The 26,936-nt window shown below is 36.1% G+C and overlaps 1 protein-coding gene and 1 long non-coding RNA gene across 3 annotated transcripts; one reads left to right on the top strand and one right to left on the bottom strand.

The window, feature by feature from the left end:
• Positions 1-1,268: 1,268 nt before the first annotated feature.
• Positions 1,269-18,840, bottom strand: LOC141487049 (uncharacterized). The gene is made up of 3 exons (XR_012468178.1): positions 16,055-18,840; positions 2,856-3,258; positions 1,269-2,807 (listed from the first exon to the last, which is right to left on the bottom strand). It is a non-coding gene; the product is annotated as an uncharacterized lncRNA (long non-coding RNA).
• LOC111516633 (uncharacterized) lies at positions 13,630-26,340 on the top strand. 2 transcript variants are annotated; one of them, XM_074185841.1, is made up of 3 exons: positions 13,630-13,777; positions 13,934-14,433; positions 26,082-26,340. In XM_074185841.1, exons 2-3 carry the CDS (start codon positions 13,956-13,958, stop codon positions 26,276-26,278), a joined length of 675 nt encoding a protein of 224 aa, XP_074041942.1. In that variant the 5' UTR covers positions 13,630-13,777; positions 13,934-13,955; the 3' UTR covers positions 26,279-26,340. The 2 variants fall into 2 exon arrangements, with proteins under 2 accessions (XP_074041942.1, XP_074041941.1); XM_074185840.1 differs by having other exon boundaries at positions 13,724-13,870.
• The last annotated feature ends 596 nt before the right edge of the window (positions 26,341-26,936 follow it).

The raw sequence follows: 26,936 nt of genomic DNA, 5'->3' as shown, positions 1-26,936 counted from the left end.
TATAAAATACTTTTGTCGAAAATCGAGGAGGTGTTATATTTGTACCACCGTGACACACGCGTGTTTTCTGTTTAGAAAATGGATGACTTGCCGTTCAGATCACAAGGATGGACTATGGCGGAGTTTTTACAAGAATACGAAAATCTTCCATCCGATCAGGAGTCGGTTGTGGATGATTTTGATAATCTAAATTAGATGAATCTTAATATGCCGCAGAAGATAACGATAATTTTGAATTAGACATGCTGCCAAACGAAGAATTATCGAAATATGCAGATGACTGATGATTCTGAATGGAATATGCCATTGAACCAAGTTAGGACCAAAAATTTACATTTACGATATCAAGCTGACCCTAATTGGGGCCACAGCGTCAAAATAGCAGCCCCATCTGATTTTATCCATTATTCAGGAATAACTGCTATAATGCGAAACATTTCAAATCCCACCCCATACAATTTCTTCAAAGTACTTCTGGACGATGAAATTATAGAAAACTTAGTTTCAGACGAATTTGTATGCAACACAAAAATATTAGAGATTGGGAAAAAGATTTGAGCCTACAAATCTCACGGAAATCAAAGCTTTTCTGGGCAGAAATTTGCTAATGGGGATCAAGAGCCTTCCTAGTTACAAAGACTATTGGAGCTCAAGCCCTGATTTACATGATGCATATATAAGCAAACTTATGCCACTCAACCGCTTTGGTTGGCTGCTAAATCATTTACATATCAATGATAATGAATTATTGTCAGATAGACTAGATCCAAATTTTGACAAACTGTATAAGGTGCGTCCCTTTCTCACTAATCTCTCCAAAAATTTTGAGAAATGTTTAAAACCTGATGAATGTGTTGCGATTGATGAATCTATGATTAGATTCAAAGGTAGAAGTAGTCTCAAGCAATACATGCAAAAATAAACCATCAAACGTGGGTATAAAATTTGGGCACTAATAGATAAAAATGGCTATTTATACAGATATGAACTATATACAGGTAAAATGATTGCGAAAGTGGTAAAGAATTTGATGCGTGGTCTTGAAGGAAAAAACCATCATCTCTACTTCGATAATTACTTTAACTCCTATAAGTTGCTCTTAAAACTAAAAGATCAAGATATCCATGCATGTGGAACTGTAGATAGTACCCGAAAAAATATTCCCAGAATGCTGGACGATAAAAACTTGCTGACGTGTGTGTAGTTAACTCATATATTCTGTTAAAACTTCACCACATACAAATTATTTCACATAAAGACTTCCGCAGGCAAGTAATTGATGGCTTGATGTCTGCCAAATTGATCTCTTTAAAAACCAGATCAGATCATGATCAGATAGTTATTAAAAAACACAAACCAACAGTATCTGCCGAAGTGAGGCTGCAAAGTTCTGCTCATCAGCCGGTTCGTGGAACTAGAAGAAGATGTGCCAATTGTAGTACAGCAAAAGCACAAGCGCGTACCGAATGGATGTGCTCTGTATGTAGTGTACCTCTATGTTCATCTAAAACTAAAACTTGCTTTCAAGATTTTCATGCAAAGGTAGTATTCGGCGGAAACTTTATTTTATCGTATCTGATTAAAACCATTGTTACAGGCATAGTGGTACATATAGTGTACCACCCCCCAGGAGTTCCTGAGCTCGTTGGTGACCAAAACCTATATTTTTCCAGATTTATATTTATTCAATAAGTGTAATAAAAGTTGCAAGTATGTCAATAACCAATATTTATTTTTGCGTGACGCATGGGTAAAATACAGGGTAATTTTCTTGTGGCTGAAAGAGTTAAGGATTTTCCTATAGTGCTTGTGTTTTGTCCTTGAATACAAAATGTAATCATTGAATTCATAGTTTGTTTCAAAATATTTTGTTTCTAACGAAAAACCAAAAAAAGGACATGGACTCGGAAAGTGAACTAGCAATTTGTAATGTGGCTAAGAAACTAATATTTTTCAAAAGTTTGTCACCTAATGACAAAATGAGAGTTTGAAACTCAAATAGTTTTACGTCACACTAATTTGTATATTTGTAAACAGTTACTTAGTGCGGCTGTTTGAATCCTAGACTTGAGTACAAGTGATCCCGTGTTCGAAATTCGCCTAAGGCAATGTTTAGGTTTTTCAAACTTTCTGAAATTTAATAAATTACCAACAATTGGAAATACTTTTAAATGAATTTATCAGATTTCGTCTTTTTAGGAAATGCATTGGTTTTACTCTCATTGGGGATATCCTTCACAAATTATTCTTATTTTGAAATAGTTTTCATTGGTAGGTAGGTCTTTAGTGAGTGGGTCTATTAGGCCCTTCACTTCAATCCGCTAGAGTGTATTGTGGCTCACACATATTCAATATTGATCAACTGCAGGAGTGGAATTCTTCTAAACACTCGAACTTGATCCGCGGCAGGACATGCACATAGTATGTGCTCTGCTACTAGGTGCAAAATTTATCAATGAAAAATTATCATTAGTAGGTTGAAAGACCATGGTACATTTTCCTACATCTAGTGAGGCGCGCGGCGGTCAATCTATGACTACCTTCGTCAGGAAGTATATAGATTGGAATGTAGGTTTTCTGTGACGCATTTTCAGAGACACCCTCCCATGGCTGCAAGGTACTAACCGCAACTACAAGCCAGGAGATGGTCTTCTGGCTCTCTCAGGTAACCTGTAACTATCCAGGCCGGAATGTGAAATCTGGAACTGTACCTGTTGACCATCTTCTGAAGCGTTAGCTGACCTGCTAAGGAAGTGTTTCCTGACTCTTCTGTGTGTAGTGTTTGCATGGTGGTCGCCTACACCTTACTGGTGGTTGTATTAGTGTCTGGCACAATTATTGTTATAGGTACTTACCGAAACCGCCGAATGGTGACTTTCTGATGTGAGCTATGGTTTTGTTTTCTGTGCCTCATGTGCTTCTCCCTCTCGTGGAATCTAGGGATGTTCTCGTTCAGTGTGTCATCGAGATTTACACCGATGGGTTAGGAAGTGTTCGAATTCACTCAAAGATGTTCTCGGCGTAGTTTCTCAGGCGGATATACACGTACGGGGTATTAGTATCCAGGTCTCGGTAAATGTGTATGTATCTATAGGAGCGTTAACAGCCATTCGCAGGCAGACGTTCATAAAACTTTGGATCTGGAGTTTTTATATTTCTGCGCACTGGCCCCAGGCAGTGAAGGCATACAAAATGATGGAAAGTAGTATTGTCTTGATTAAAAGCAAGTTCACTAGGGGATCCATGTTACTTCTGCGTCTAATAAGGGGATATAAATTATGTGTATGAGTGATTATTGGTAAAAAAGTTTAATGTAATTTATTTTATCAGTATAATGGTGCCTCTTAATATCACCCTCTGGGAATAAGTTAGGAATCCTTAATTAAAAGCTATCCCAGCAAATGAATGTTTCGAAGGGGTGCAATGGAATTTACAGTTCGCTCACCTGACGTGATCCCATTACAAAAGGGTAATTAGAAGAGTATGGCAAACAAAACATCAGTAGCACTTGAGGATGTGAAAAACGGAAAACGAAACCTAACTTTTCAAATATTTTTATAGGTATATGTGTAACAAAGTTTACGTTATAGAGGTACCTATATTATTTTTTGTAAAATGTGGAATACTGAAACACATGTGAATCGTAGAAGAAGGGAACGTTTATCAGCTTTCAGTAACGATCGTGAAGTCAACAAGTACCACTTGAAAGAAAAATCTTTAAAATTAACTGCTTCGATGTTTTAAGAAATTTAATAAACAATCAACCTCGTTATTCAAAAGGGTTGAAAAGATGGTATCCACTGTAAACCCTATAAAAAATAATTGTCAAGAGGAACTAAAAGTATCTAATAAAGAAACCAAGTTCATTTTCTAAGATGTCAAGGTCACAAACATCGTTAATTTTAACGACAGGAATATATACTGAAATGTAACATTCGAGACATAAAATATTAAAATAGCTATTGCAGTAACATCTTAACATCTACATTAGAAATGGCGGGAACCTGTCGATGATTCTTGCTGACTTATCCTAAGTGTTAAGAATACAAGTTTTGGAAATGATTTTCGATTATTTTGATTAGTAGAATTTTCTGGGAGATGTTAAATTGCAAACCTCTAAGGAGTTTGTAGCTAAAAAGTTTGAAAAGACAAAAATAAATGAGTCAGTCGTGCGCGGTCTCATGACTGAGTCGGTTGGTTCCGGGGAAGGTTCCTGGGGAAATTCTTGAGTGAGTTGAAATACGAGATATTTCACTTCACTGTTTTGCGAAGCGACCTCGGTATTTGGGAGTTATTCACGTTTTATTTAGCTAGTTAATTTGAGGTAAAAAAAGGGTAGTCGCTTACGAAGTCAGAAGTAAGTCAGTTGAATTCCCTTTAGAGTATGAGGAAATTCGCGAGTTATTCAAATACGAGGTACTTTAAGACACTGTTTCGCGTAGTGATTTCGGATTGATAAATATTTGCGGTTTATTCGGGTTCAGCTGGCTTGAAGGAAAAAGTCAGTACCTTACGAAGTCTGAAGTAGGTCAGTTGAAATTGTGAGGAAATTCGTGAGTTATTGAAATACGAGGTATTTCGAGAGACTATTTCGCGAAATGATTTCGGGTTGATAAATATTCGCGGATCATTCGGGTTTAGGTGACCTGAGGTAAAAAGTCAGTAGCGTACGAACTCATAAGTAGGTCGGTTGGTCTTCCTACTGCGTTCTGGGGAAATTCGTTTTTTAAAATTTGTTTTCCCTTATGGAATTTAACACGGTTATATTGTTATTTTTATTTTTTATCAATTGTAAATCCAACTATTCCGCCTACGTCATTTATCAATAAAGTTGGATAGTGAAAACCCTGCTGATATTATTACATTTTCTGAAAACTTCAAAAGACCATGCATTTAAGCCGTTGCCGAGTCCATATAAGACATAATTGGTGACATTTGCAAGCCGTTCGCTCAGAAAGGAAATTAAAAAAATCACCAGTTGACCAAGCCAATTCTAAATCCGTGTGATCAGAACGGATTCCAAATTTTTTCTGAACTGGTGGCAGCAACTCTCGCGTACCAAATTGAATTGAAAAGTGACCCCTTCGGCTGAACGATCCCATATATACAAGGGAGGGTGCATTTTTTTTGCGGTAATATAAGATTATCATATATCACTATTATAAAATGATAGCCCTAAGACATAAAGGGATCGCTCTCAGATCGACGGTCCATTACTACAAATTGGTACCAATTTAAGATTAGGAAGCTTAAATGTAAAATCTTTGATGTCTTTGACAGATGTGAAGTGGCTTATCGAAAATAAAATTATGAAGTGTTTTATAGTTGTGACTTAATAATTATTATATTATTGATGAAACTGTGGAGTTGAATGGTTGCAACTGATTGTAGTTCTAGGGGTGGAGATTTACTGATTTATGTCACTGATAAATTTCATAGCGAAATAATTAAGAGTTCGGAGCACGGTTTCGAACACCTTTGGGTCGAAATTAAAATCATTTCAAAATGTTATGGTTTGAATATCATTTATAATCCACCGGATAAAAATGTTGACACTTTTCTGAATTATTTTGAAGATTGTCTAAGTCTAAATCATCCGACACGAAGGTAATTGATTTCTACTGATAATTTGCCGGTTTGATATGCATACTGGTGGTTATTCAGGGAGATGCATATAATGCCACCCTCTTGATGTGTCCGTCCAGTATCCTCTCAAGTCCTTTCAACAAGAAGGATGTACCCGTGGGTTGGGCTATCTATCGGACGCGTCCCCTGGTGGCGGATAGGGGAACGGTCAGGGAGATCTGTCCGGGAATCCGATATGTGGCTTTACGGACGGGATCGCCGGACTCCCGGTCAGTGGCAGAAATGAGAAGGGTGAGGGGAACTAAAACTCCCCAAAAGCATTTGCGAAACATGCCACCATGGACCAGCTGTTAGGGTTATAATAGTTTATATACAAAGATAATCCCCACTCCACCTGCAACAGCGGCAGGCGCCAAGATCCCCGCCTCAAATAAAGGCAAGGAACCGGCTGCCCCTGCAGGAAAACACCCTCACTTGAACACCTCCACTAGGGGAACCCCAAGAAGGTTGAAGAAGACGCGCAACGACAGTAATGTCGCAGCACCTTCCAAAACTTTCACGGAGGCCGCCGTGAGATACCTCAAGGTTGCCAAAGAGAGTGTGTGTTAGGCAAGTCTTGGCCTACACGTGCCGATATAAAGGATATGTTTCCTAGTGACCTGTCCACCTTAGAAAGAACAGGAACATCCCTAGGAGGCCAACTCCTCGGGATGATGTACAATCGGTCACATGTGGCCTAAGTGCTTTGGGTACCTATACATTCATCCTCCCTACTATATACATACATACATACAATAAGGATGTAATGCTTATTGGTCGTACCGATTAGGTACGACCTAATCGATATATACCACCCTTGCTTCCAACCAACTGGGTGGTATATAGTTCCACACCAGACTATCTCTATACAATTTTATGAGAATAGGTAAAATTATCTCCAGTCTGTTTTGAAGAAGAGCTGAAAATATACCATCTTCTCCAGGAGATTTGAAGGGCTGAAACGACTCGATAGCCCACTCAACTGCCGTTGCTGTGATAACCTTCTTGATGACCTCCCAATCGTTCTTTTTTGGGCGGGAGGCTGTTGTTATCAAGAGTCAGATTTTCAGGAAAGTGGTTTTCTATCAAAAGCTGTAACGTTTCTTTACTAGAGGTCGTGAATGTTCCATCGGGTCGTTTAAGCGACCCAATTTTAGCAGTCGGCTCTAGCGAGAATCTTGTGAAGTCTTGTGCTGTTAGGTCAGTTAGAAATACTCTCACAAAACTTCCTCCAAGACTCCCGTTTTGCCTTTCTGATTGCCTTGGTGTTTTTCGTTAGAGTAGTTTTATATAGCTCCCAGTTACCGGACTCTTTAGCTCGATTGAATAAACGTCGAACTTCTTTGTTTTGTTCCACCAAGAAGAGTTATGGTTATCTCTTTATTCCTCAGTGGACAGTTCTCGTGATAGTATGAGATCACTGCTTCGCGAAATTGCTCCGCTACTGTATCCATATCATCACAATTGTGGATAGTAATGAATCCGTCCTCAAAGTACGATTGGGGAGAGTTTTTATAACCACTCCAATCAGTAGATTTTGAGTCACGATATTCCACTAATGGTCTTAGACCTATTTCAATATTGAAAAGAATATATCTATGGTCTGAACAAGAAGGTTCAGTAGATACAATCCAATGGTGTATCTTGTTGCATTGATTACAGACAGCCCTTCCCTTAGTATATAATCAAAGAGTTACTCACCTCTTTGGTTTATATTCGTGCTGCCCCACGCTGTATGGTGTAAATTGGCGTCACATCTCATTACAATATGGAGTTTATTCCTTTTGCTGTAGTCGATAAGTCGTCTGACAACTAGAGGAGGTACGGTATCCGAATCTCCCAGAAAGTAGGCGGAGCAGGCGATAATATTCGTCCTAAACTTCTTGTCCGGTAGGGAAATTTGGATGGCTACCACATCTTGATTGCAGAAGCCTATTGGCAGAAAATAATTAATATCCCTCTTGTCATGACCAGACATGCTCTTGGTTTTACCCCAGGGCACGCTATTACCTCACCAGGAATATTGCTCAGTCCGGTTACTTGATCAGGAGTTGGAGAGTTGATAAGCTCTCGCTCCTGATCTGAAGTTACAGGGAGGTCAGTTGGAGTCATAAGCTCGACATCCATCTCCTGTGTAGACTCAGCGTCAATCACAGTAGAGCCCCACATTACCGTGACAAGGCGATGCTACGAGGAGAAGGCGCCCGGTATCTCGAAGTTTCCGTTAGAGACAGCTGATAGGCTCTCAGTGTCATTCATCCTCTCGGCACGTATACACACACCTTAGAATTAAGCTATCGTTGGGATGCCATTCAGTTATGGAATAACAGAACCACAAATGATTCTGTCATTCTCGTATCCAGCGGGGCTACGTGGAATCATGCATCCGATGGCCGGTTTGCTCAACTCCCACATCTTAAGCCAATTCACCCGCAAAAATAGCAGGCACAGTAAAAGGTCAACAAGGACAGCCAACCCGTCACTCATATATAGTACTTAATCCACCACGAAAAAGCTAGTGTGTTAGCGAAACATTTCGTGATATATTTCTTTAAATGAAGTTTGTGGACATCAAAGGTGTAGTTTATGAAACTACTATGGATCTTCATCAAGTAACAGCGGAATCAATCAGGAAAAAAAGTTGATGATATTGTCAGAGGTCCAAATAGAGGACATTGTACAGCTATGCTCGACTTCGGCAGTCTTAGACCCTATAAACCATGATTCATCAATATCAATTTTACATTACGTTGGTCTGTCAACTTCAGCTATTATACCTTGCTTGCCAACTATCTCAATGAAAGAAATTATAGAGTTACGTTTGATGGAACTTTTTCATCTCCTCTGTCCCTTTAGCGAGGAGTACTACAAGGCTCTATACTTGGATCGATCCTGTTTGCTCTTCTTTCCTTTAATCTCATTAATTATTTAAGTCACTGCAAGGTACACTTCTATGCAGATGACCCCCTTAAGATGTAAATTATCCTTGCAGGATAGTCAATAAAGACTTGAATAATTTTCATAGATATTACCTTGCTGCCAACTATATCAATGAAAGCAATCATAGAGTTACGTTTGATGGAACTTTTCATCACTTCTGTCCCTTTAGCGAGGAGTACTACAAGGCTCTATATTTGGATCGATCCTGTTTGCTCTTCTTTCCTTTAATATCATTAATTATTTAAATCACTGCAAGGTACACTTCTATGCAGATGACACCCACTGTAGATGTAAAATATCCTTGCAGGATAGTTAATAAATACTTGGATAATTTTTATAGCTATTACCTTGCTTGAACTATATCAATGGAAGAAATCATAAGAGTTACGGTTGACGAAACTTTTTCATCTCATTTATTAGTCTGGTTCACATGTACTCTCGATTTAACTCTTTTTGGTGACATTTTTCAGCCCTGTCCAAAAATTACGACCAAGGTGTCATTCGATTCGTATTTTTGCCTAGAAAGTTTAAGGAAAGGTCCGAAAACGCGCCGATAAAAATTACAAAAGTTATAAACAATTAAGTGAAAAAAAAATGGGGCTTTAGTTTTTCTTAATATCTTGGAAAATTTTCAAAAATTTTGGAAATTTGAAAAAAGATTTGAAAAGATCAATGAATTTGCGTAAATAAAAAGTCCCGACTCCCGAAACTGTATCTCGATTATTTATAATTTTTACAGAGCCCTGAAAATAGAGCCAAAAGCGGGTAGTCTGGCTTCCGCGCGCCTTTCGTCACTCTGACACAAAAAAAATATTTAAACATATTAAATGTAAATATTAAGGAATGAAAAAATTCATGTAATGTTGGGATACATCAATAAACAATAATCCGCAGTCAAAAAATTTTTATCCCAATTTTAAGTTCAATTATAAATTTGTTAATTAATAACTTTTTCTGAATTGAAAGTTAATATAAAAATCCCTATAATTATTAAACTAAATCCCTGGATTTTTTTCCTTTGGTGAAGTTATCCTTAATAGACAAAAAAATAGATCACCGTTGCCAAAATAAAAATTGGTATTTTCAATTTCTTTATTAACAATTGAAAATTATAATTTTGTAAAAAACACATTACAATTTTTTTATTGGGAAAGAAAGTTTTTGGCTTTCTACTACTCCATCTGATACAAAAAAAATGGATGAGAGAATCTTCCAAAGAAAGGAAGGATTAATCAATTTGAAAATAAGTAACTCTATAAATGGATGTGTAGATCATGCAAAGAAGTAACTTTCAGACACAAACTGAAAGAAAGTCCTCCTGAAACAGCTACTTTCATATAAGCATTGAATTACACGAAATAAAAAATTCTTTCGAAACAAATACTTCTATATGAACACTGAATTATACAGAAGATACTTTTCTCTATTCAGTTTGTATATCGAACATTCGTGGAGGAATAAGAATCAGATATCATTCACATTAGTTCTACTTTGAATGAATGGTAGAAAGCCAAAAACTTTCTTTCCCAAAAAATTAATCACTCCTAAAAATATAACCCTTTCAAATCAAATTTTTTTATTGTTTCAATGTCTCATAGCTGCAAACTAATTAATAATTTTTTTTACAGCTATTGTTAATAAATTTATTATAAACAAATACATTGTTTATAAGCAATTCGATTTTTTTTTGTATTATGTTAATTGAAAAAAATCATGATTTTTAAAAAAAAATGGTTTCCTAAAAATATTTCTTTGTTGCTAAAAAATGCGTTTGTTAATTAACAATCGTTTTTTGCAACTAAATATTAAAATTAAGGAACCGTTTTTTTTTAATCATTAATTCTATTGTTCTTTAAGGTTATGAAAAAACTTTTTTTTATTCTTTTTTTGTTTATTTAAAAAAAATGTTATAAACAATTTTTTTTTCAATACTTTGTTCTATAATAAAAGTAACTATGTGTTTTTTTTTAATTTATTCTATTTTTTATAAAACTTTTAATATTGTGATACCTTGATACTTGTCTTTTTCATTCGCTCCTTCGCTTTTATAATTATAATAACTTTTAAACTATTGCAGTTTTGACAAATATGCTTCAAGTCTTTTTTGTTTATTATGAATTTATTAACAATTTAAGCCTTTTACTATAGTTGTAGTCCTATTATTTATTTAATTATTGATCGTTATTTATTAAAAAAAGAAAAATTTCAAGTTTTCAGGGAATTTACTAAATCAAAAACATACTGAAAGTTATTTTTGAAATTTATTAAATCATGTTTAGTACAGTTAAAAGTTTTTTTATAATTTTTATTATTTTTTTTTTTTAATCTTTTAGATCGTTTTAGTGGCGGTGGCTCATCATCTGTGGTTTCTTCTGTATTTTCTTGTCGTGATGTTCCTTGAACCTCCTCCTCTAAGACTTCTTCAAGTATCTGTTCAGAGTATTCTTGAACTCCTACTGGAAAATCTTGACAATCATTAAGGTCATCTTCATTTCTATCGGAATTACTATCGATAGCATTTAATCGACCGATCATGATATCAGTATCATCATATTCGTCATCAAGTGATGGCCTTGTACTGTTAGAACATGTTTCACCTTTACAATTTTTGCATAAAGATGAGCAAGGAAGCCCAGCTTTTTTACATCCACATCGATTATTACACTCTTTTGGGCAGGCACAATTAACCAGCTTAAGTAAGTCGTCAGGAGCCAGTTTTTTTCGTTGTTTTTATCGGCACGAACATTGTTTCAGAAGTTTATGTTGAAAAGACTTAAAAAAATTTCTTTTTTTAATAAATAACGATCAATAATGTAATAAATAATAGGACTACAACTTTAGTAAAAGGCTTAAATTGTTAATAAATTCATAATGAACAAAAAAGATTCGAAGCATATTTATCATAACTGCAATAGTTTGAGAGTTATTATAATTATAAAAGCGAAGGAGCGAATGGAAAAGACAAGTATCAAGGTATCACAATATTAAAAGTTTTATAAAAAATAGAATAAAAAAAAACACATAGTTACTTTCATTATAGAACAAAGTATTGAAAAAAAAATATAAAAAAATAATTTGTTCATAACAATTTTTTTTAAATAAACAATTAAATAAAGAATAAAAAAAGATTTTTTTTTCAAAACCTTAGAGAACAATAGAATTTAAGATGTTTATAAAAAAAACGGTTCCTTAATTTTAATATTTAGTTGCAAAAAACGATTGTTAATTAACAAACGCATTTTTTAGCATCAAAGAAATTTTTATAGGAAACCATTTTTTTTCTAAAAATCATGATTTTTTTCAATTAACATAATGCAAAAAAAATTCGAATTGCTTATAAACAATGTATTTGTTTATAATAAATTTATTAACAATAGCTGTAAAAATTAAAAAAAAAATATTATTAATTAGTTTTTAGCCATGGGACATTGAAACAATAAAAAATAAAGAAAAAATTGTAATGTATTTTTTATAAAATTATAATTTTCAATTGTCAATAAAAAAAAATAGAAAATGACAATTTTTTTATTTTGGCAACGGTAATCTATTTTTTCGTCTATTAAGGATAATTTCACCAAAGGAAAAAAAATGCCAGGGTTTTAGTTTAATAATTATAGGGATTTTTATATTAACTTTCAATTCAGAAAAAGTTATTGATTAACAAATTTATAATTAACGTTAAAATTGGGATAAACATTTTTTGACTGCGGATTATTGTTTATTGATGTATCCCAATATTACTTGAATTTTTTCATTCCTTAATATTTACATTTAATATGTTTAAATAATTTTTTTGTGTTTTTATGTCAGAGTCACGAAAGGCGCGCGGAAGCCAGACTACCCGCTTTTGACTCTATTTTCAGGGCTGTGTAAAAATTATAAATAATCGAGATACAGTTTCGGGAGTCGGAACTTTTTTTACGCAAATTCATTGATATTTTCAAATCTTTCTTCAAATTTCCAAAATTTTGAAAATTTTCCGAGATATTAAGAAAAAACTAAAGCCCCATTTTTTTTCACTTAATTGTTTATAACTTTTGTAATTTTTATCGGCGCGTTTTCGGACCTTTCCTTAAACTTTCTAGGCAAAAATAAGAATGGAATGACACCTTGGTCGTAATTTTTGGACAGGGTTGAAAAATGTTACAAAAAAAAAGTACATGTGAACTAGACTATGTCCCTCTAGCGAGGAGTACTACAAGGCTCTATACTTGGATCGATCCTGTTTGCTCTTCTTTCCTCCAATCTCATTAATTATTTTAAACACTGCAAGGTACACTTCTATGCGTATGACACCCTCTGTAGTTGTAAATTATCCTTGCAGGATAGTTAATAAAGACTTTAATAATTTTTATAGGACTGCAACAGACCACTGTTTGCTCTTATTCTCTCAAAAATCAAATGTTTCATTACGATAGATATGACTAGATATGTTAAAATTCATAAAAATATCAATCAGTGCAAAAATATTGAGTTGGTGGAAGAAGCAAAAAATCTTGGAGCAATCCTCGACTACACTCTCAGATTCGAAAAGTACTTTGAGTAACTTGATCCGACGTGCATATTCTTCTTTAAAATAGATATATGGAGTTGGACAGTATCTTCCACTCAAATTAAAATTAATCTTATGCGATGCACTAGTCTTATTACATTTCAACTATGTTAATACTGAATACTACTGGAGTTTTATCCCAACACCAAACCGTCATTTTTAACACCTGTGTTAGGAATCATACGTTAAAAGGTAAGACTTCGTTAGTCCTTAGCTTGCACAAGTTTCGGTAGGAGGTACTCCAAACAACTAATTTGGCTAAATGATTGTGTTATTCCTCAGACTTCATCTGTTTTAATTCTTCTCCATTGAAGTGCTTTATTGCGATACTTGTTGAATTCCCAAGTAGGTATGCTTTTTGTTTGGTGTAGGTCTGAATTTTGTAAAAATGAAACTAGAAAAGTATTAAGATTGATTCTTGTTGATTGAAAATATATAATCTGGATAAATTACCACCAATATTGAAAAATATTAATGATTGTGTATTGTGCATATTTATCAGTGTGCATATTTAAAGTACCTAACACCACGACTTTGGATTTTCCGAGGTTTATACAGATACAAATCTTAAAAATTCCCAGTGGCTGTTGCTTTTGACATATTTCATGTAAAATTAGTTGTCAATAAGCATTAAAAATTAAAAATGTGCTGAAATTTCTGGTGAGTAGGTTCGGAGTAAAATTCATTGAAATGGTATAAATGTGAATAAAAGAAGGCACAGTTGTTCTTTTTTCCAATATGCTATCAAAAAATGTAAATGTTTTTTGACTCTCACTATCTATTTATATCTAATAAAAATCAATTACTGATTTCCAGGCCATGTTCTACCAATAGAAAAATGTTACGCAGCATATTCAGTTTAATTCAAAATATAATAGATTCCGATAAAGAATATAACAATAAAAAATCAGCTACAGTTATTTACTTGAAGTCAAATCCAGATAATACACTCAACATGGACTTGGAAATTGACGGAAAACAAAGAGAAAACTTGAAATCAATTGATGCTAACCGCGCACAGTCATCAGGATCATTTAAAATCACAACTGAACAAGGAGATACCGTAACTTGCAAGCACTTCACTGATCAAAAAATCGTACCGAAAAGTATTGACAGACATGATAAAATAGCCCAGGAATATGAGCAAGTGGCGAAAATTGGTGAAAGAGTAACTTTTTCGAATGAAGAACGAGAAGAAAAAAAAAGCAGAAAAGATGAGCCCGAGATATATGAAGAACGTCAAGGAGATGCAAACATGAGTGTTAGAGAATTATTGTCAAAATTGCCCAAAAACGAAATTGAGAATATTGGAAAAGGTATGTAATTTTTTGTTCACTTTTCTTAATTTTTTCGATGGACATTGAGTTGAATTCAACAACATGTTGCTAGATCCTACTGTGTAAAAACGTTGGTAGAAGTGAATATTCTGAATTGAATTTCGAAATATTTCTTTTTCTTTATTCACATGTATATCCCCTTGAAACAGTCGCCAGAGACTTATTTTGATTTCTGTTTGACTCTTGGTGCACGGGATGTTTCTACCCCACTTGAGGCTACATCACCGTAAGTAAAACTTTTCCTATCTCAGAAAAAAGTTTCATATATGCAGTTGAGCAACGATTAGAGCAATTTGATATATCATGTTCTGTATTTGATCACTCGATTGATTTCAGTGATGTCCTGGTGCTGGACAAACAAGCATCTGCAAGCATTTCCTCTTTGAGAAAACTTGCACAAATGTCCCTTGAATGAATTCAATGTGGTAGTGGCTGAAAAAGCAGTGTCTTACGACAGACATTTATCAAATCCTAGTGTTGAGGAACATTGGAGAATTTCATCAGTTAGGAATTAATATTACCGGAGTTTTTTCCAACACCAAATCGTTATTTTTTCACCTCGACACGTGTTTCGAGGCCTTTCTATTATATAATATATATAATTATAATTGTAAAATTAATTTAGGGTGGTACACTTGTATGGGTGGTATTACTGATTACCTACCTGTATGATGTACCTGATTAGTATAAGTAGCTTTAGTTTTGAGTAGTTATTAGTTTTATCTTCCTCTTGAAGATGATCACTTGGTGATCGAAACATGTGTCGAGGTGTAAAAATAACGATTTGGTGTTGGAAAAAACTCCGGTAATATTCATTACTACACCAAAGGTTCCCAACAGTATTTCACAAGTTCGGAATTACATTGTCTAATATTATATAATGTGATTTGAAATCTCTGAAAGGGGTAGCTGAAAATAACAAATATATTAAGAAAAACAACCCTAAAATGAAATTACAGTCAATCAAAATACAAGTAAAAAATAGAACAATTCACAATCGTTTTCGTCATCATCCGAAAACGATTGTGGATACTAACTCAACAAACCAAAAGGTTATCTGATCACATTAGATGAAAATGGTTTTCACACAGGCACTCGCGTTGGTTTTGGTATAGTCGAAGTGAACGATATTGTGCACATTTAAAGTTGGCGGCGCACTCTCGAAGGCCAAAAAAACCAATACATAGAAACGAACCGGCAGCGAACTTGTTTGTCCCCGTGGACTGTAGACTTGGCGGTTTGTACTGGATAATTTTTACTAACCGAGTTTCATGATTGGTTGAAGAGTCATGAAATTAAATTTGAAATCATGTTACGGTAACGAATAGAAATCGAGGAATGCGGGGATGGTTATCGCCGTCGTGTTCAGTTCAGAAACTGATCGCGATTTGAGTGTTGAAATTCGATAGTGGTGCAGTTATAATTAATTGAAATGTTTGTTATATGTTCAAAATGTGGCGTCCTTGGATAAGTACTGTAACAGGGATAATTTTGTATAGGTTGTGGGTAATAGTAATGGTTTCTCAGAATGACTCCAAAATACTAAAAATGTACTACTTTCAGTAATACATTCATTTTAAAGACCACAATTATCACTTACCTAACACCATGAAGAAAAATTCGCTTTGCAAGATTTAACAAATAAATTTTATCCCAAAGGGCTTTCAGCCTGGTGTACCGGCATCGAAATGCGCAGAGTAAAGTTTGGAATAAAAAACGAAAGGTCAAATAAAAAGGAAAACAACAAAAACCTTATTAGTCGCCAATGCTGAATTGCGACTAATTATTTCGCAGACGGTCAACTAGTACCATCTGGCGATAAATAGCACAACATGCACCCCGATCGTACTAGAGTGTTGATTAGGGAATAACACTCTGTACGATTCAATTAATATCAGGACAGTTGTATTTACGTAGATGACTAGCATGAAAAGTTCCGCGTTCTTGGGGAGTCTCTATTCTGTCCAGTAAAAAAGTTGCGTTGCTAATTTTTTTCTTTATTTTGTATGGACCCTCGAAAAGTAATAACATTTTCTTTGTTTCAGAATTTACTGTGGAAGAGGTTGTATTTGCCCTTAATAAAACCATATCCCCTACTTCGAAATTGCGATTACGCACTGTTGGTTGTTTTGCATTTCTGCGTGCAGCTTTTCCCAATAAAGTTTCTCAAACTAAGATCAGCTTCTGGTTGAATGACTGTATCTCCTTATCAGTGCGTAGTCCCTGGTGGTGATATGGCAACAAACGAATCCGTTGGTCATCAAAATGTAACTCATTTGGACTAAAACCCGTTGATTCATGAACCAGATTGTTCGTAAATTCGGCAAATCTTGGCAATTCGAAAGCCTATTTTGTGTGTTGTTCGTGACAGAACATCCTACACAATCGTCCTAGCTCTCGCATCACACGCTCTGACGGGTTTGCTTGTGGATGTCTCACGGACCTAAAATCACCTTGACTTCCAAAGCTTCTAAAGTTTTTCTCCACTTAACGGAAGTGAATTGTGCGCTGTGATCACTGAATATTTTCTTTGGTATAGCAATTTTTTTAAAATAATCATTAATTAGTCGGTTCAGGATCGCAGAGGTGGTAACTCTTTTTACAGAATAAAATGTAACCAGTTTCGTAAAAACATCACGAAGATAAAAGTCGCACCCCCACGACTTGGAGGAAGAGGACCGTATAGATCTACCGCAATCAGTTCGAGTAACCGGAAGAATTGACTGCAATTCCGGAACTGGCATTGGACAAATTTTTGTTTTCTGACAAAGCTCATATGATTTTATAACTACAAAATTTTTTCTACTAGATATATGCACCAAATCAAAATCGAACTCTTGAAGAGCTAACGCATATCGTGTTATTTTGGCTGATAATAACCGACACGTTTTCAAATAAGTAATAGTCATGTTGTCTGTATAGATAATGAATTTTCTACCTAACAAGAAATTTCTGAAACGATTTGTTGCCCATACAACGCTAAGAGCTTCTTATTTTTCGTTGATATGATAACGCGTTTCTCGTTGAAGCAGTAGTCTAGATGCCCATGCAACAACCTGACGCCTGCCATCCACCACTTGGGAAAGTTGAGCACCTAGGCACTTGTCAGACGCGTCAACTTGCAAACGAAAGCATATATTTTCCTGTGGATGATACAGTAGTGTCGAATCCTCCATCTTCTTTTTAATTCTTTCTAATGCATCTTCCTCTACTGCTGTCCATCTCCATTTAGTCTTTTTTCGTGTTAAAGCCACCAATGGCTCGGCTATTGATGAAAATTCTCACAAAATACGCGATCATAATTTGCCAGCCCCAAAATACTCTGAACTTGTTTTCTGTTAGCTGGTGGCTTGAAATCTTGAAGAGCTTGAACTCGATTCGGATCAGGTTTATACCCTACAGGACTCAATACGTATCCTAAAAATGGCATTTGTTCCCGAAAAAATAAACATTTTTTGAAGTTAAGTGTGAAACCCGCTTTAGCTAAACGTGTCAACAACATATCCAAATGCATCAAATGTTCTTCCACATTTTTCGACGTTATTAAAATACCATCCACAAAGATGGTTGAAAAATCATTGAATTCCGATCCAAACACTTTCGAGAGACAGCGAACAAAAACACTGACGCTCTAAATTAATCCGAAAGGCAAAAAACAAAAACAATAGGTCGTACCGTTGAATTTAAAACCCGTGTATTTACGCGACTCCGGTGCGAGAGGAATTTGATAATACCCACAAGTAAAATCTAGGGATGACATGAAGGAATTTTTTTTTATTGATCCAAAAATATCTTCGATTGGTTTGAGCGAGTCATGTTCATTCACAATTATCTTATTCAAGAATCTCGCGTCTAAGCATGATCTTACGGAATTGTACTTCTTTAAAGCGGCCATTAGTGGAGATATATAGGGAGTTGGCATTTTACATATTATTCCCCATTGCTCCAGAATGTCTAACTGTTTTTGTATAGCCGTCCGATGTGCTAAAGCAATCGGATATTGCTTCAAGCAAAATTCACGTTCCTCACGAAGACAAATTTCGTAACAATATTCGTTAGTTCTACCAGGGCGATTCGAAAATACATTTCTATGTTTATTCAGTAATTCTAAAAACATTCTGCTCTGTACTGGAGAAATTTTATTTTTCGGAAGAACGGATTCGAAATCAATATTTTCATCACTTTTTACTTCGTTTTTGATGATAACTAAATCGGGTATTATTAAAAACTCGAATGCAACTGGACGTTTCATAACAGAGAAACTTAACAAGACCTGTCGTTTAACGTGAAGTTGTTTAGCCTTAAACGCCCCCACTACTCTCACTGCTGAACATGAAAATGTGGGTATTTCGTTCCAAAATGGAGACATCTGCTACCAAATATCAATATTCATACATGAATATTATTAACCATGAAATGGTTAACAGAAGATCCCTCCTTATATCTCGTCGATTGCAATTTGAGTTTTACACCTAACTGAATAGTCTCAGACCAAAATTGCTCAATGAACGCACTCTTGAATAATTCGAAATTAGTAAAAGAATCTAATTATGCCTGACTCCACAAGAAAGCTTCGCCTTTGAATTGATTGGCCAAGATAAACTTCAAATTTTGAAAAGGAATATTTTCTGCGTGCACATAAAACTCTAATAGCTTCAAAACTTCCATAGGGTGAATAGACTTATTGTCGAACACTGGTAGCCTTTTGAACGATTCAGGAATTTGAACAGATTGAGGAAGTTTGCGGATCAATCCTATAATTTTGCTCTCTAAGTGCATACGGTGGTGGGCGCGTGAACATATTCCGTAAAATTATAGGATTTTGACATTCATGCGAGTGGTTAGTTTGCCTCGGATGGGGCCCGGAACCAAAAGGAGATAAGTGTCGTCTACCTTGGTGATGACTATAAGGTGTTACCATCAAATTTGAGCTCAATCTTTCCGTTGCTCTTACTTGATCTTCTTCTTGAACAGCTCCTATTGAATTCCTGCCGCCGTTGTGTATTGTCATTTACAATTTCCTTGGGTTCCCTTTTCGACTACTACTTTAACAGATTTTTGGACCGTCGTGACCCCTGTCTCGTTTCAAATTTGTACCTGTCCATAACATTAGCTAGGTTGTCATAAAAAAGTTTCACGTTCGTAACGTTGAAACTAGTTGCTCTGGAAAGACTTGTTGCTTGAGCGCAGCGGATTGAAAGTTTTGGATTGCGTTTCATAAATCCAGAAAACCAATCCTCTCCTGCCATGGCATTTTATCTCCATGTATCAGGCATGTTTAGCGAATATTTCACGGCCAACTGAAAAGCTAATTTCCGAATAATTTTTTCCTGGTTCACGTCAAATACTCGCCTCACACAATGATAACCCATAGTGACAGGAACAGCGGATTCTTGCTCAATTGCTTGCTTTTTCTTCCTAATAAATCTACTAAAAGAGACGTTATGTAGTTCATATTTAACTGCTGCAGACCTTATCGAAGAATCATTTTCAGTAACCTCTTTGTAAGCTTCTTCATATGCCAAAATGGATTTTAATCCTCTCTGTTTCTCAGTTTTTCTGGTCGTGGCATCCTAAAACAAAAGTTCACACCTTAACACACCCTTACACAACCTACAATATGAACCACATGAAAAATTCACGACGGGGACAATTGAAACATGTTTCAATCGTCCCCAATGTCATGTGTTTCAACTGTCCCTGCAGCACAGTTTTGAGTGAACACTCAAATATTTTCTTACTCTTGGATTAGAGTAATAATTTAAAGTATCCCGACTAAAGGGCATATACCAAACAAAGTAATAAATATAGTCGAAGCTGGAAACTTACGTTTTTATCTCTTGTAACACACTTTTTCAATCAATGCAAAAGTTTACTTCGATAGCGGAAAATCAAGTTATCGTGGACGTGCACATACACTCACAACTGCCGTCAGTGGCCGATAGATGGCTACGTGCTTCATCTAATGGCGCTTCGTTTGGTATAAGCGCGCGTGATTTAAACCGCGAAATCGGTCTACTATGGCGGTTGTTTCTATTATCCCCTGTTTCAATTGTCCCCGGTCTACCCTACTGAATAGGGGAAGGGGGGGCATGACGGGGACGCGAGGTATGACGGGGTCACGCACACATACAAGAAACTAGACTCTTGCGAATAGAAAGCAATAAGCCAATAGGAAGCCATACTCGATCAACCGTCAGTGCGACAGAAACAGTGAGTGGGAGTGCACGCGTTTTTTGTTGACAAACGAACATCACGTTGAGTGTCTTCTCGATCTAATTTTACGCAGTTAAAAACGTCTTTACTGTAAGGTAATTATGACTACCCAATTTATGACTTTTCTCGTATATGGTTGTTAGGGTTGTATACTTTGTTGTGGTATAGTTGGATAAATGTTCAGTTATTATTTTTCTTTTGAGAAATATTTTTTTACTAATTCAGCCTTTGGGGCAACACGGGGCATTGGGTATGGGGTAAGATGGGGTATAGGGGCAACATGGGGAAGTAGGTCTTGGGTGAGATACCTATGTTGATAAATAGGTACGTGACTAACGTGATTTTACTTTTCAGGTAAAACAATGGTACATACATACAAGAAAAAAACTAAAAGAGGAGAGTGGTCAAAAATTTCTATGAAAACAGCTATAGATAAAGTATTAAGTAAAGATATGGGCTACAGAAAAGCCGCTTCTGAATACGGAGTGCCTCAGACTACTTTAGAGCGATATGTTAAGAAAATGAAAGAAGGTGGTGAAGTTACGATTGGTGTACCTTTGGGCCCTAAACAACCTATATTTACAACAAAAGAAGAAGACGAAATGGTGGCATATCTAAAACATATGGAAGAACGTCTTTTTGGACTTACAACTCTCGATCTGAGACGTCTAGCATATCAACTGGCTGTGAGAAATAGTAAGGCGCACAATTTTAATACTGACAAGCAGATGGCAGGGGTTGATTGGCTCAAATGTTTCTTAAGGCGTCATCCAGATTTATCCATCCGAAAGCCGAAGCCACATCAGCAGCTAGAGCAATGGGATTTAATAAAGTGGCCGTTAGTAAATTCTACCAGTTGCTTGGAGAGATTTATGACAAGTATAAGTTAACTCCTGACAAAATATATAATTGTGATGAAACTGGTATCTCTGTTGTATCTAAAACCAAGAGCAAAATATTGGCCCTGAAAGGGCGAAAACAAGTAGGCTTGTTATCATCTGCAGAACGCGGCCAGACTATAACAGTAGAAATATGTTTTAACGCTGCTGGAACCTACATGCCTCCACTGATGATTTTCCCGAGACAACGAATGAAACCAGAATTATTAGATCACGCCCCACCAGGTACTGAAGGTGTTTGCAATGCTCGAGGCTGGATAACTACTGAAATATTTTTGACTTGGTTCAAAAAGTTCATCAGATTCTCTGGAGCTACTCGTACTAATCATGTGTTGCTGCTTCTGGATGGGCATGTAAGTCACACTCAAAATTTGGAAGTAATTGATCTGGCACGTAAAAATGGAGTTAAAATTCTTTGCTTTCCACCTCACTGCACACATAAAATGCAGCCAGTAGATGTTGCATTTATGAGGCCACTAAGTACATATTATGACCATGCTGTTTCGGCCTGGTTGAGATCACACCCAGGGCGTGTGGTAATTGTATTTCAGATAAGTGAAATATTTGGAAATGCATACATTCAGGCAGCTACAATGTCTACAGCAATTAACGCATTCAGAAAGGGTGGCATATGGCCGTATAATCAAAATAATTTTACGGATGCCGATTTCATATCTGCTGCAACTACTGATATACAAAATATTGAAAACTCGTCTAGTGTAGAGCAACAGAGAGTTTCAGAAGCCGAAGGGCCTCAGTATGAGGTAGTTCCATCTGTGCCTTCATTCACAGTAGCCACGACTGTATCTTCAACGGCCAAAACATCCCATCCTGGAGCAGTTACAACAAGACCTGAAGTTACAACAGAATCATGCACTCCAGTAAGAATAGATTTTATCACCGATCGTAACGAGCAAGTCACACCTGAGACGAGTAAAACACCTGCTCCCGAACCTGAACCTGGATGTTCTTTTGCTTCTAAATCTCCCATCCGTGCAGTGTGCCGCGATCTTACATCTAGCTTTGAAAATGTATCCCCTGGTGATATTTTGCCGATCCCTTCGGTCCAACGGACTGAAAAGAGGAAGCAATACCGGAGAGGAAAAACAGCCGTCATTACTTCAACTCCTTATAAAAATGAGCTGGAGAATTTAAAAAGAGTGAAGAAAGTATCCAATCCTAATGATCCCCGGCTCAAAAAAAAACGCTAAGAAGAAACAAAAGACTACAGTTGCAGCCGAAACGAAAAATAATGATGATGAAGATGCAATTTGTCTCTATTGTAAGGATGAAAATCATACTTTTGTGAAATCATCCGAAGGTTGGGTAGGCTGCCAGCTTTGTGGACGTTGGGCTCCCAATGCTTGTGCTGGTGCTTGTGTGGATGATGCCCCATTTTACCCCATGGTAAGGGGCAAGATGGTTTTTCGCAAGTTCCCATTGAATCATTTTTTTTTTAAATGCTATAAGTTCATCTCCCAAAGACTATGCCAACTTGTAGTTAGATAAATAAGACATTGTGTGATAAATAAATAAGAATAATAAACGTAATGATTATACTGTATTTTTGGTATTTTCCTTAGATACCCCATCATGCCCCCCCTTCCCCTAAACATAGAAATGTTTTTTCGAATCGCTCTGGTAGAACTAACGAATATTACGAAATTTGTCTTCGCGAGGAACGTGAATTTTGCTTGAAGCAATATCCGATTGCTTTAGCACATCGGACGGCTATACAAAAACAGTTAGACATTCTGGAGCAATGGGGAATAATATGTAAAATGCCAACTCCCTATATATCTCCACTAATGGCCGCTTTAAAGAAGTACAATTCCGTAAGATCATGCTTAGACGCGAGATTCTTGAATAAGATAATTGTGAATGAACATGACTCGCTCAAACCAATCGAAGATATTTTTGGATCAATAAAAAAAATTCCTTCATGTCATCCCTAGATTTTACTTGTGGGTATTATCAAATTCCTCTCGCACCGGAGTCGCGTAAATACACGGGTTTTAAATTCAACGGTACGACCTATTGTTTTTGTTTTTTGCCTTTCGGATTAATTTAGAGCGTCAGTGTTTTTGTTCGCTGTCTCTCGAAAGTGTTTGGATCGGAGTACAATGATTTTTTAACCATTTTTGTGGATGGTATTTTAATAACGTCGAAAAATGTGGAAGAACATTTGATGCATTTGGATATGTTGTTGACACGTTTAGCTAAAGCGGGTTTCACACTTAACTTCAAAAAATGTTTATTTTTTCGGAAACAAATGCCATTTTTAGGATACGTATTGAGTCCTGTAGGGTATAAACCTGATCCGAATCGAGTTCAAGCTTTTTGAGATTTCAAGCCACCAGCTAACAGAAAACAAGTTCAGAGTTTTTTGGGGCTGGCAAATTATGATCGCGTATTTTGTGAGAATTTTTCATCAATAGCCGAGCCATTGGTGGCTTTAACACGAAATAAGACTAAATGGAGATGGGCAGCAGTAGAGGAAGATGCATTTGAAAGAATTAAAAAGAAGATGGAGGATTCGACACTACTGTATCATCCACAGGAAAATATATGCTTTTGTTTGCAAGTTGACGCGTCTGACAAGGGCCTAGGTGCTCAACTTTTCCAAGTGGTGGATGGCAGGCGTCAGGTTGTTGCATGGGCATCTAGACTAGTGCTTCAACGAGAAACGCGTTATCATATCAACGAAAAAGAAGCTCTTAGTTGTTGTATGGGCAACAAATCGTTTAAGAAATTTCTTGTTAGGTAGAAAATTCATTATCTATACAGACAACATGACTATTACTTATTTGAAAACGTGTCGGTTATTATCAGCCAGAATAGCATTATATGCGTTAGCTCTTCAAGAGTTCGATTTTGATTTGGTGCATATATCTAGCAGTAAAAATTTTGTAGCAGATATTTTGTCAAGGCAAGCTGCTACCAGGCCACCTACTCCCGAAAATAAATTGTTTCATGTTTTACGAGTGTCTAAGTTTTCGACAAAATTTCAGAATATTTTGACAGAAATAAAGCGGTACCAAAACGAAGATCAAAAGCTTCGAGATATAAAAGAAAAATTACCCGGTGACGAAAATCTGAAAATGCGGTTTTGTATAAACGGTGGTATTGTTTATACGCGTTCCAGCAATGATGAGTTCTATTTACTTTGTGTTCCTGTGTTACTGAGGAAAATTTTTGCTCTTGAATACCACGAAGTTTTTGGACATTTCGGGGTCTATAAAACGTGGTGTGCGTTACGAAATGAGGTTTGGTGGCCAAATATCCATACGACTGTTAAGCAAGTTATAAAATCATGTGAGCTTTGTCAGAAAACAAAAACTTGTCCAATGCCAGTTCCGGAATTGCAGTCAATTCTTCCGGTTACTCGAATCGAACTGATTGCTGTAGATCTATACGGTCTTCTTCCTCCAAGTCGTGGGGGTGCGACTTTTATCTTCGTGATTTTAGATGTTTTCACGAAACCGGTTACATTTTATTCTGTAAAAAGAGCTACCACCTCCGTGATCCTGAACCGACTAATTAATGATTATTTTTAAAAAATTGCTATACCAAAGAAAATATTGAGTGATCACAGCACACAATTCACTTCAGTTAAGTGGAGAAAAACTTTAGAAGCTTTGGAAGTCAAGGTGATTTTTAGGTCCGTAGACATCCACAAGCAAACCCGTCAGAGCGCGTGATGCGAGAGCTAGGACGATTGTGTAGGAATTGCCAAGATTTGCCGAATTTATGAACAATCTGGTTCATGAATCAACGGGTTTTAGTCCAAATGAGTTACATTTTGATGACCAACGGATTCGTTTGTTGCCATATCACCACCAGGGACTACGCACTGATAAGGAGATACAGCCATTCAACCAGAAGCTGATCTTAGTTTGAGAAACTTTATTGGGAAAAGCTGCACGCAGAAATGCAAAACAACCAACAGTGCGTAATCGCAATTTCAAAGTAGGGGATATGGTTTTATTAAGGGCAAATACAACATCTTCCACAGTAAATTCTGAAACAAAGAAAATGTTATTACTTTTTGAGGGTCCATACAAAATAAAGAAAAAAATTAGCAACGCAACTTTTGTACTGGACAGAATAGAGACTCCCCAAGAACGCGGAACTTTTCATGCTGGTCATCTACGTAAATACAACCGTCCTGATAATAATTGAATCGTACAGAGTGTTATTCCCTAATCAACACTCTAGTACGATCGGGGTGCATGTTGTAGCATAGGAAAGAATCCTGTGCTATTTATCGCCAGATGGTACTAGTTGACCGTCTGCGCATTGCAGACGGTCAACTAGTACCATCTGAATATTGAGTTCATTCTTGTCAAATAGCAAGAACAATATTAAACAGTAGTTATGTTGATGAACCTTCATTAGTGTAGATGTACATTAATCACAGTAATATTAGGTTAACGAATTTTTATTAGTTGTTTCATTGATGTTATTTTTTAAACGAAACAGTACTTTGAAAGTTGTATTTAATGTTTCTAGATAAAGACCAGCTTAATGCACTGCTGGAGCAAATTCAGAAAATGAAAAAAGGAATGGAGCGTTTACAAGAGATAGCACAGCAATTCAAATGCTCTGATAAATTTAGACAGGATGTAGAATTTTTATTGAGAAATGTAGCACCAGCTCTGGAAAAATCTGAATCAAATCAAAATGATTTGACTACAAAAGGGCATTGAGGTCACGTGAAAATTGTTGTTTCATGAATGTATGTCAATAAAGGAGTGCTGTTATTTCAAAAGTGGTTTCATTCTTTATATCAACCTGAACAACTTAGTTCGTTTAGATGTTATTAATAAGGGAGAACAGGACTTTAGATGATTTCACCAGATATTTAAGAATTCAGAGTGTATAAATTTATTCATTGTCATAAGAAAAAGTATGAATTTTTTCGGTTGCCATTTAGTGAATTGTGTCACCATCACCGATATACAGCCCAATAGGCTGAAACAGCTGTATACCGGTGGCTCTTAAATTGAAATCAATATGGGATTGGCGTGAAGTTATCCACAGATTTCTGGCCACACATGCTGGCGTAGAAGAAAATAAAAATCTGTGGTTGGGATACGAAATTATTAGCACCCGTACTAATATCTGTGGCTGTAAATACCTATTCACTATAGGTTAAACGTGGAATTATTAAGACTATTTGGTGTTTAACTTTTTTATAAAATCTTGAGTAGATTGACGCGTTGATAATCGTTTTCTCATCAACAATACAAATTTAGGGAAAAATAAAATTGGAAATATTAGACTTACTTTCCAATACCCCATATAAAAATGATATCCGATGATGTGCGTCCATCAAAATCACACAACTTCCATAGTTTCTTGAGT

The sequence above is a fragment of the Leptinotarsa decemlineata genome, unplaced genomic scaffold, assembly GCF_025532065.1.
Source record: "Leptinotarsa decemlineata unplaced genomic scaffold, Ldec_3_MD MMD2_tig00078346_RagTag_RagTag, whole genome shotgun sequence".
In the NCBI taxonomy this organism is placed as follows: Eukaryota; Metazoa; Arthropoda; class Insecta; order Coleoptera; family Chrysomelidae; genus Leptinotarsa; species Leptinotarsa decemlineata.
Note: the sequence above shows the minus strand (reverse complement) of the source record. Positions and strands in the feature narration are given on the sequence as shown.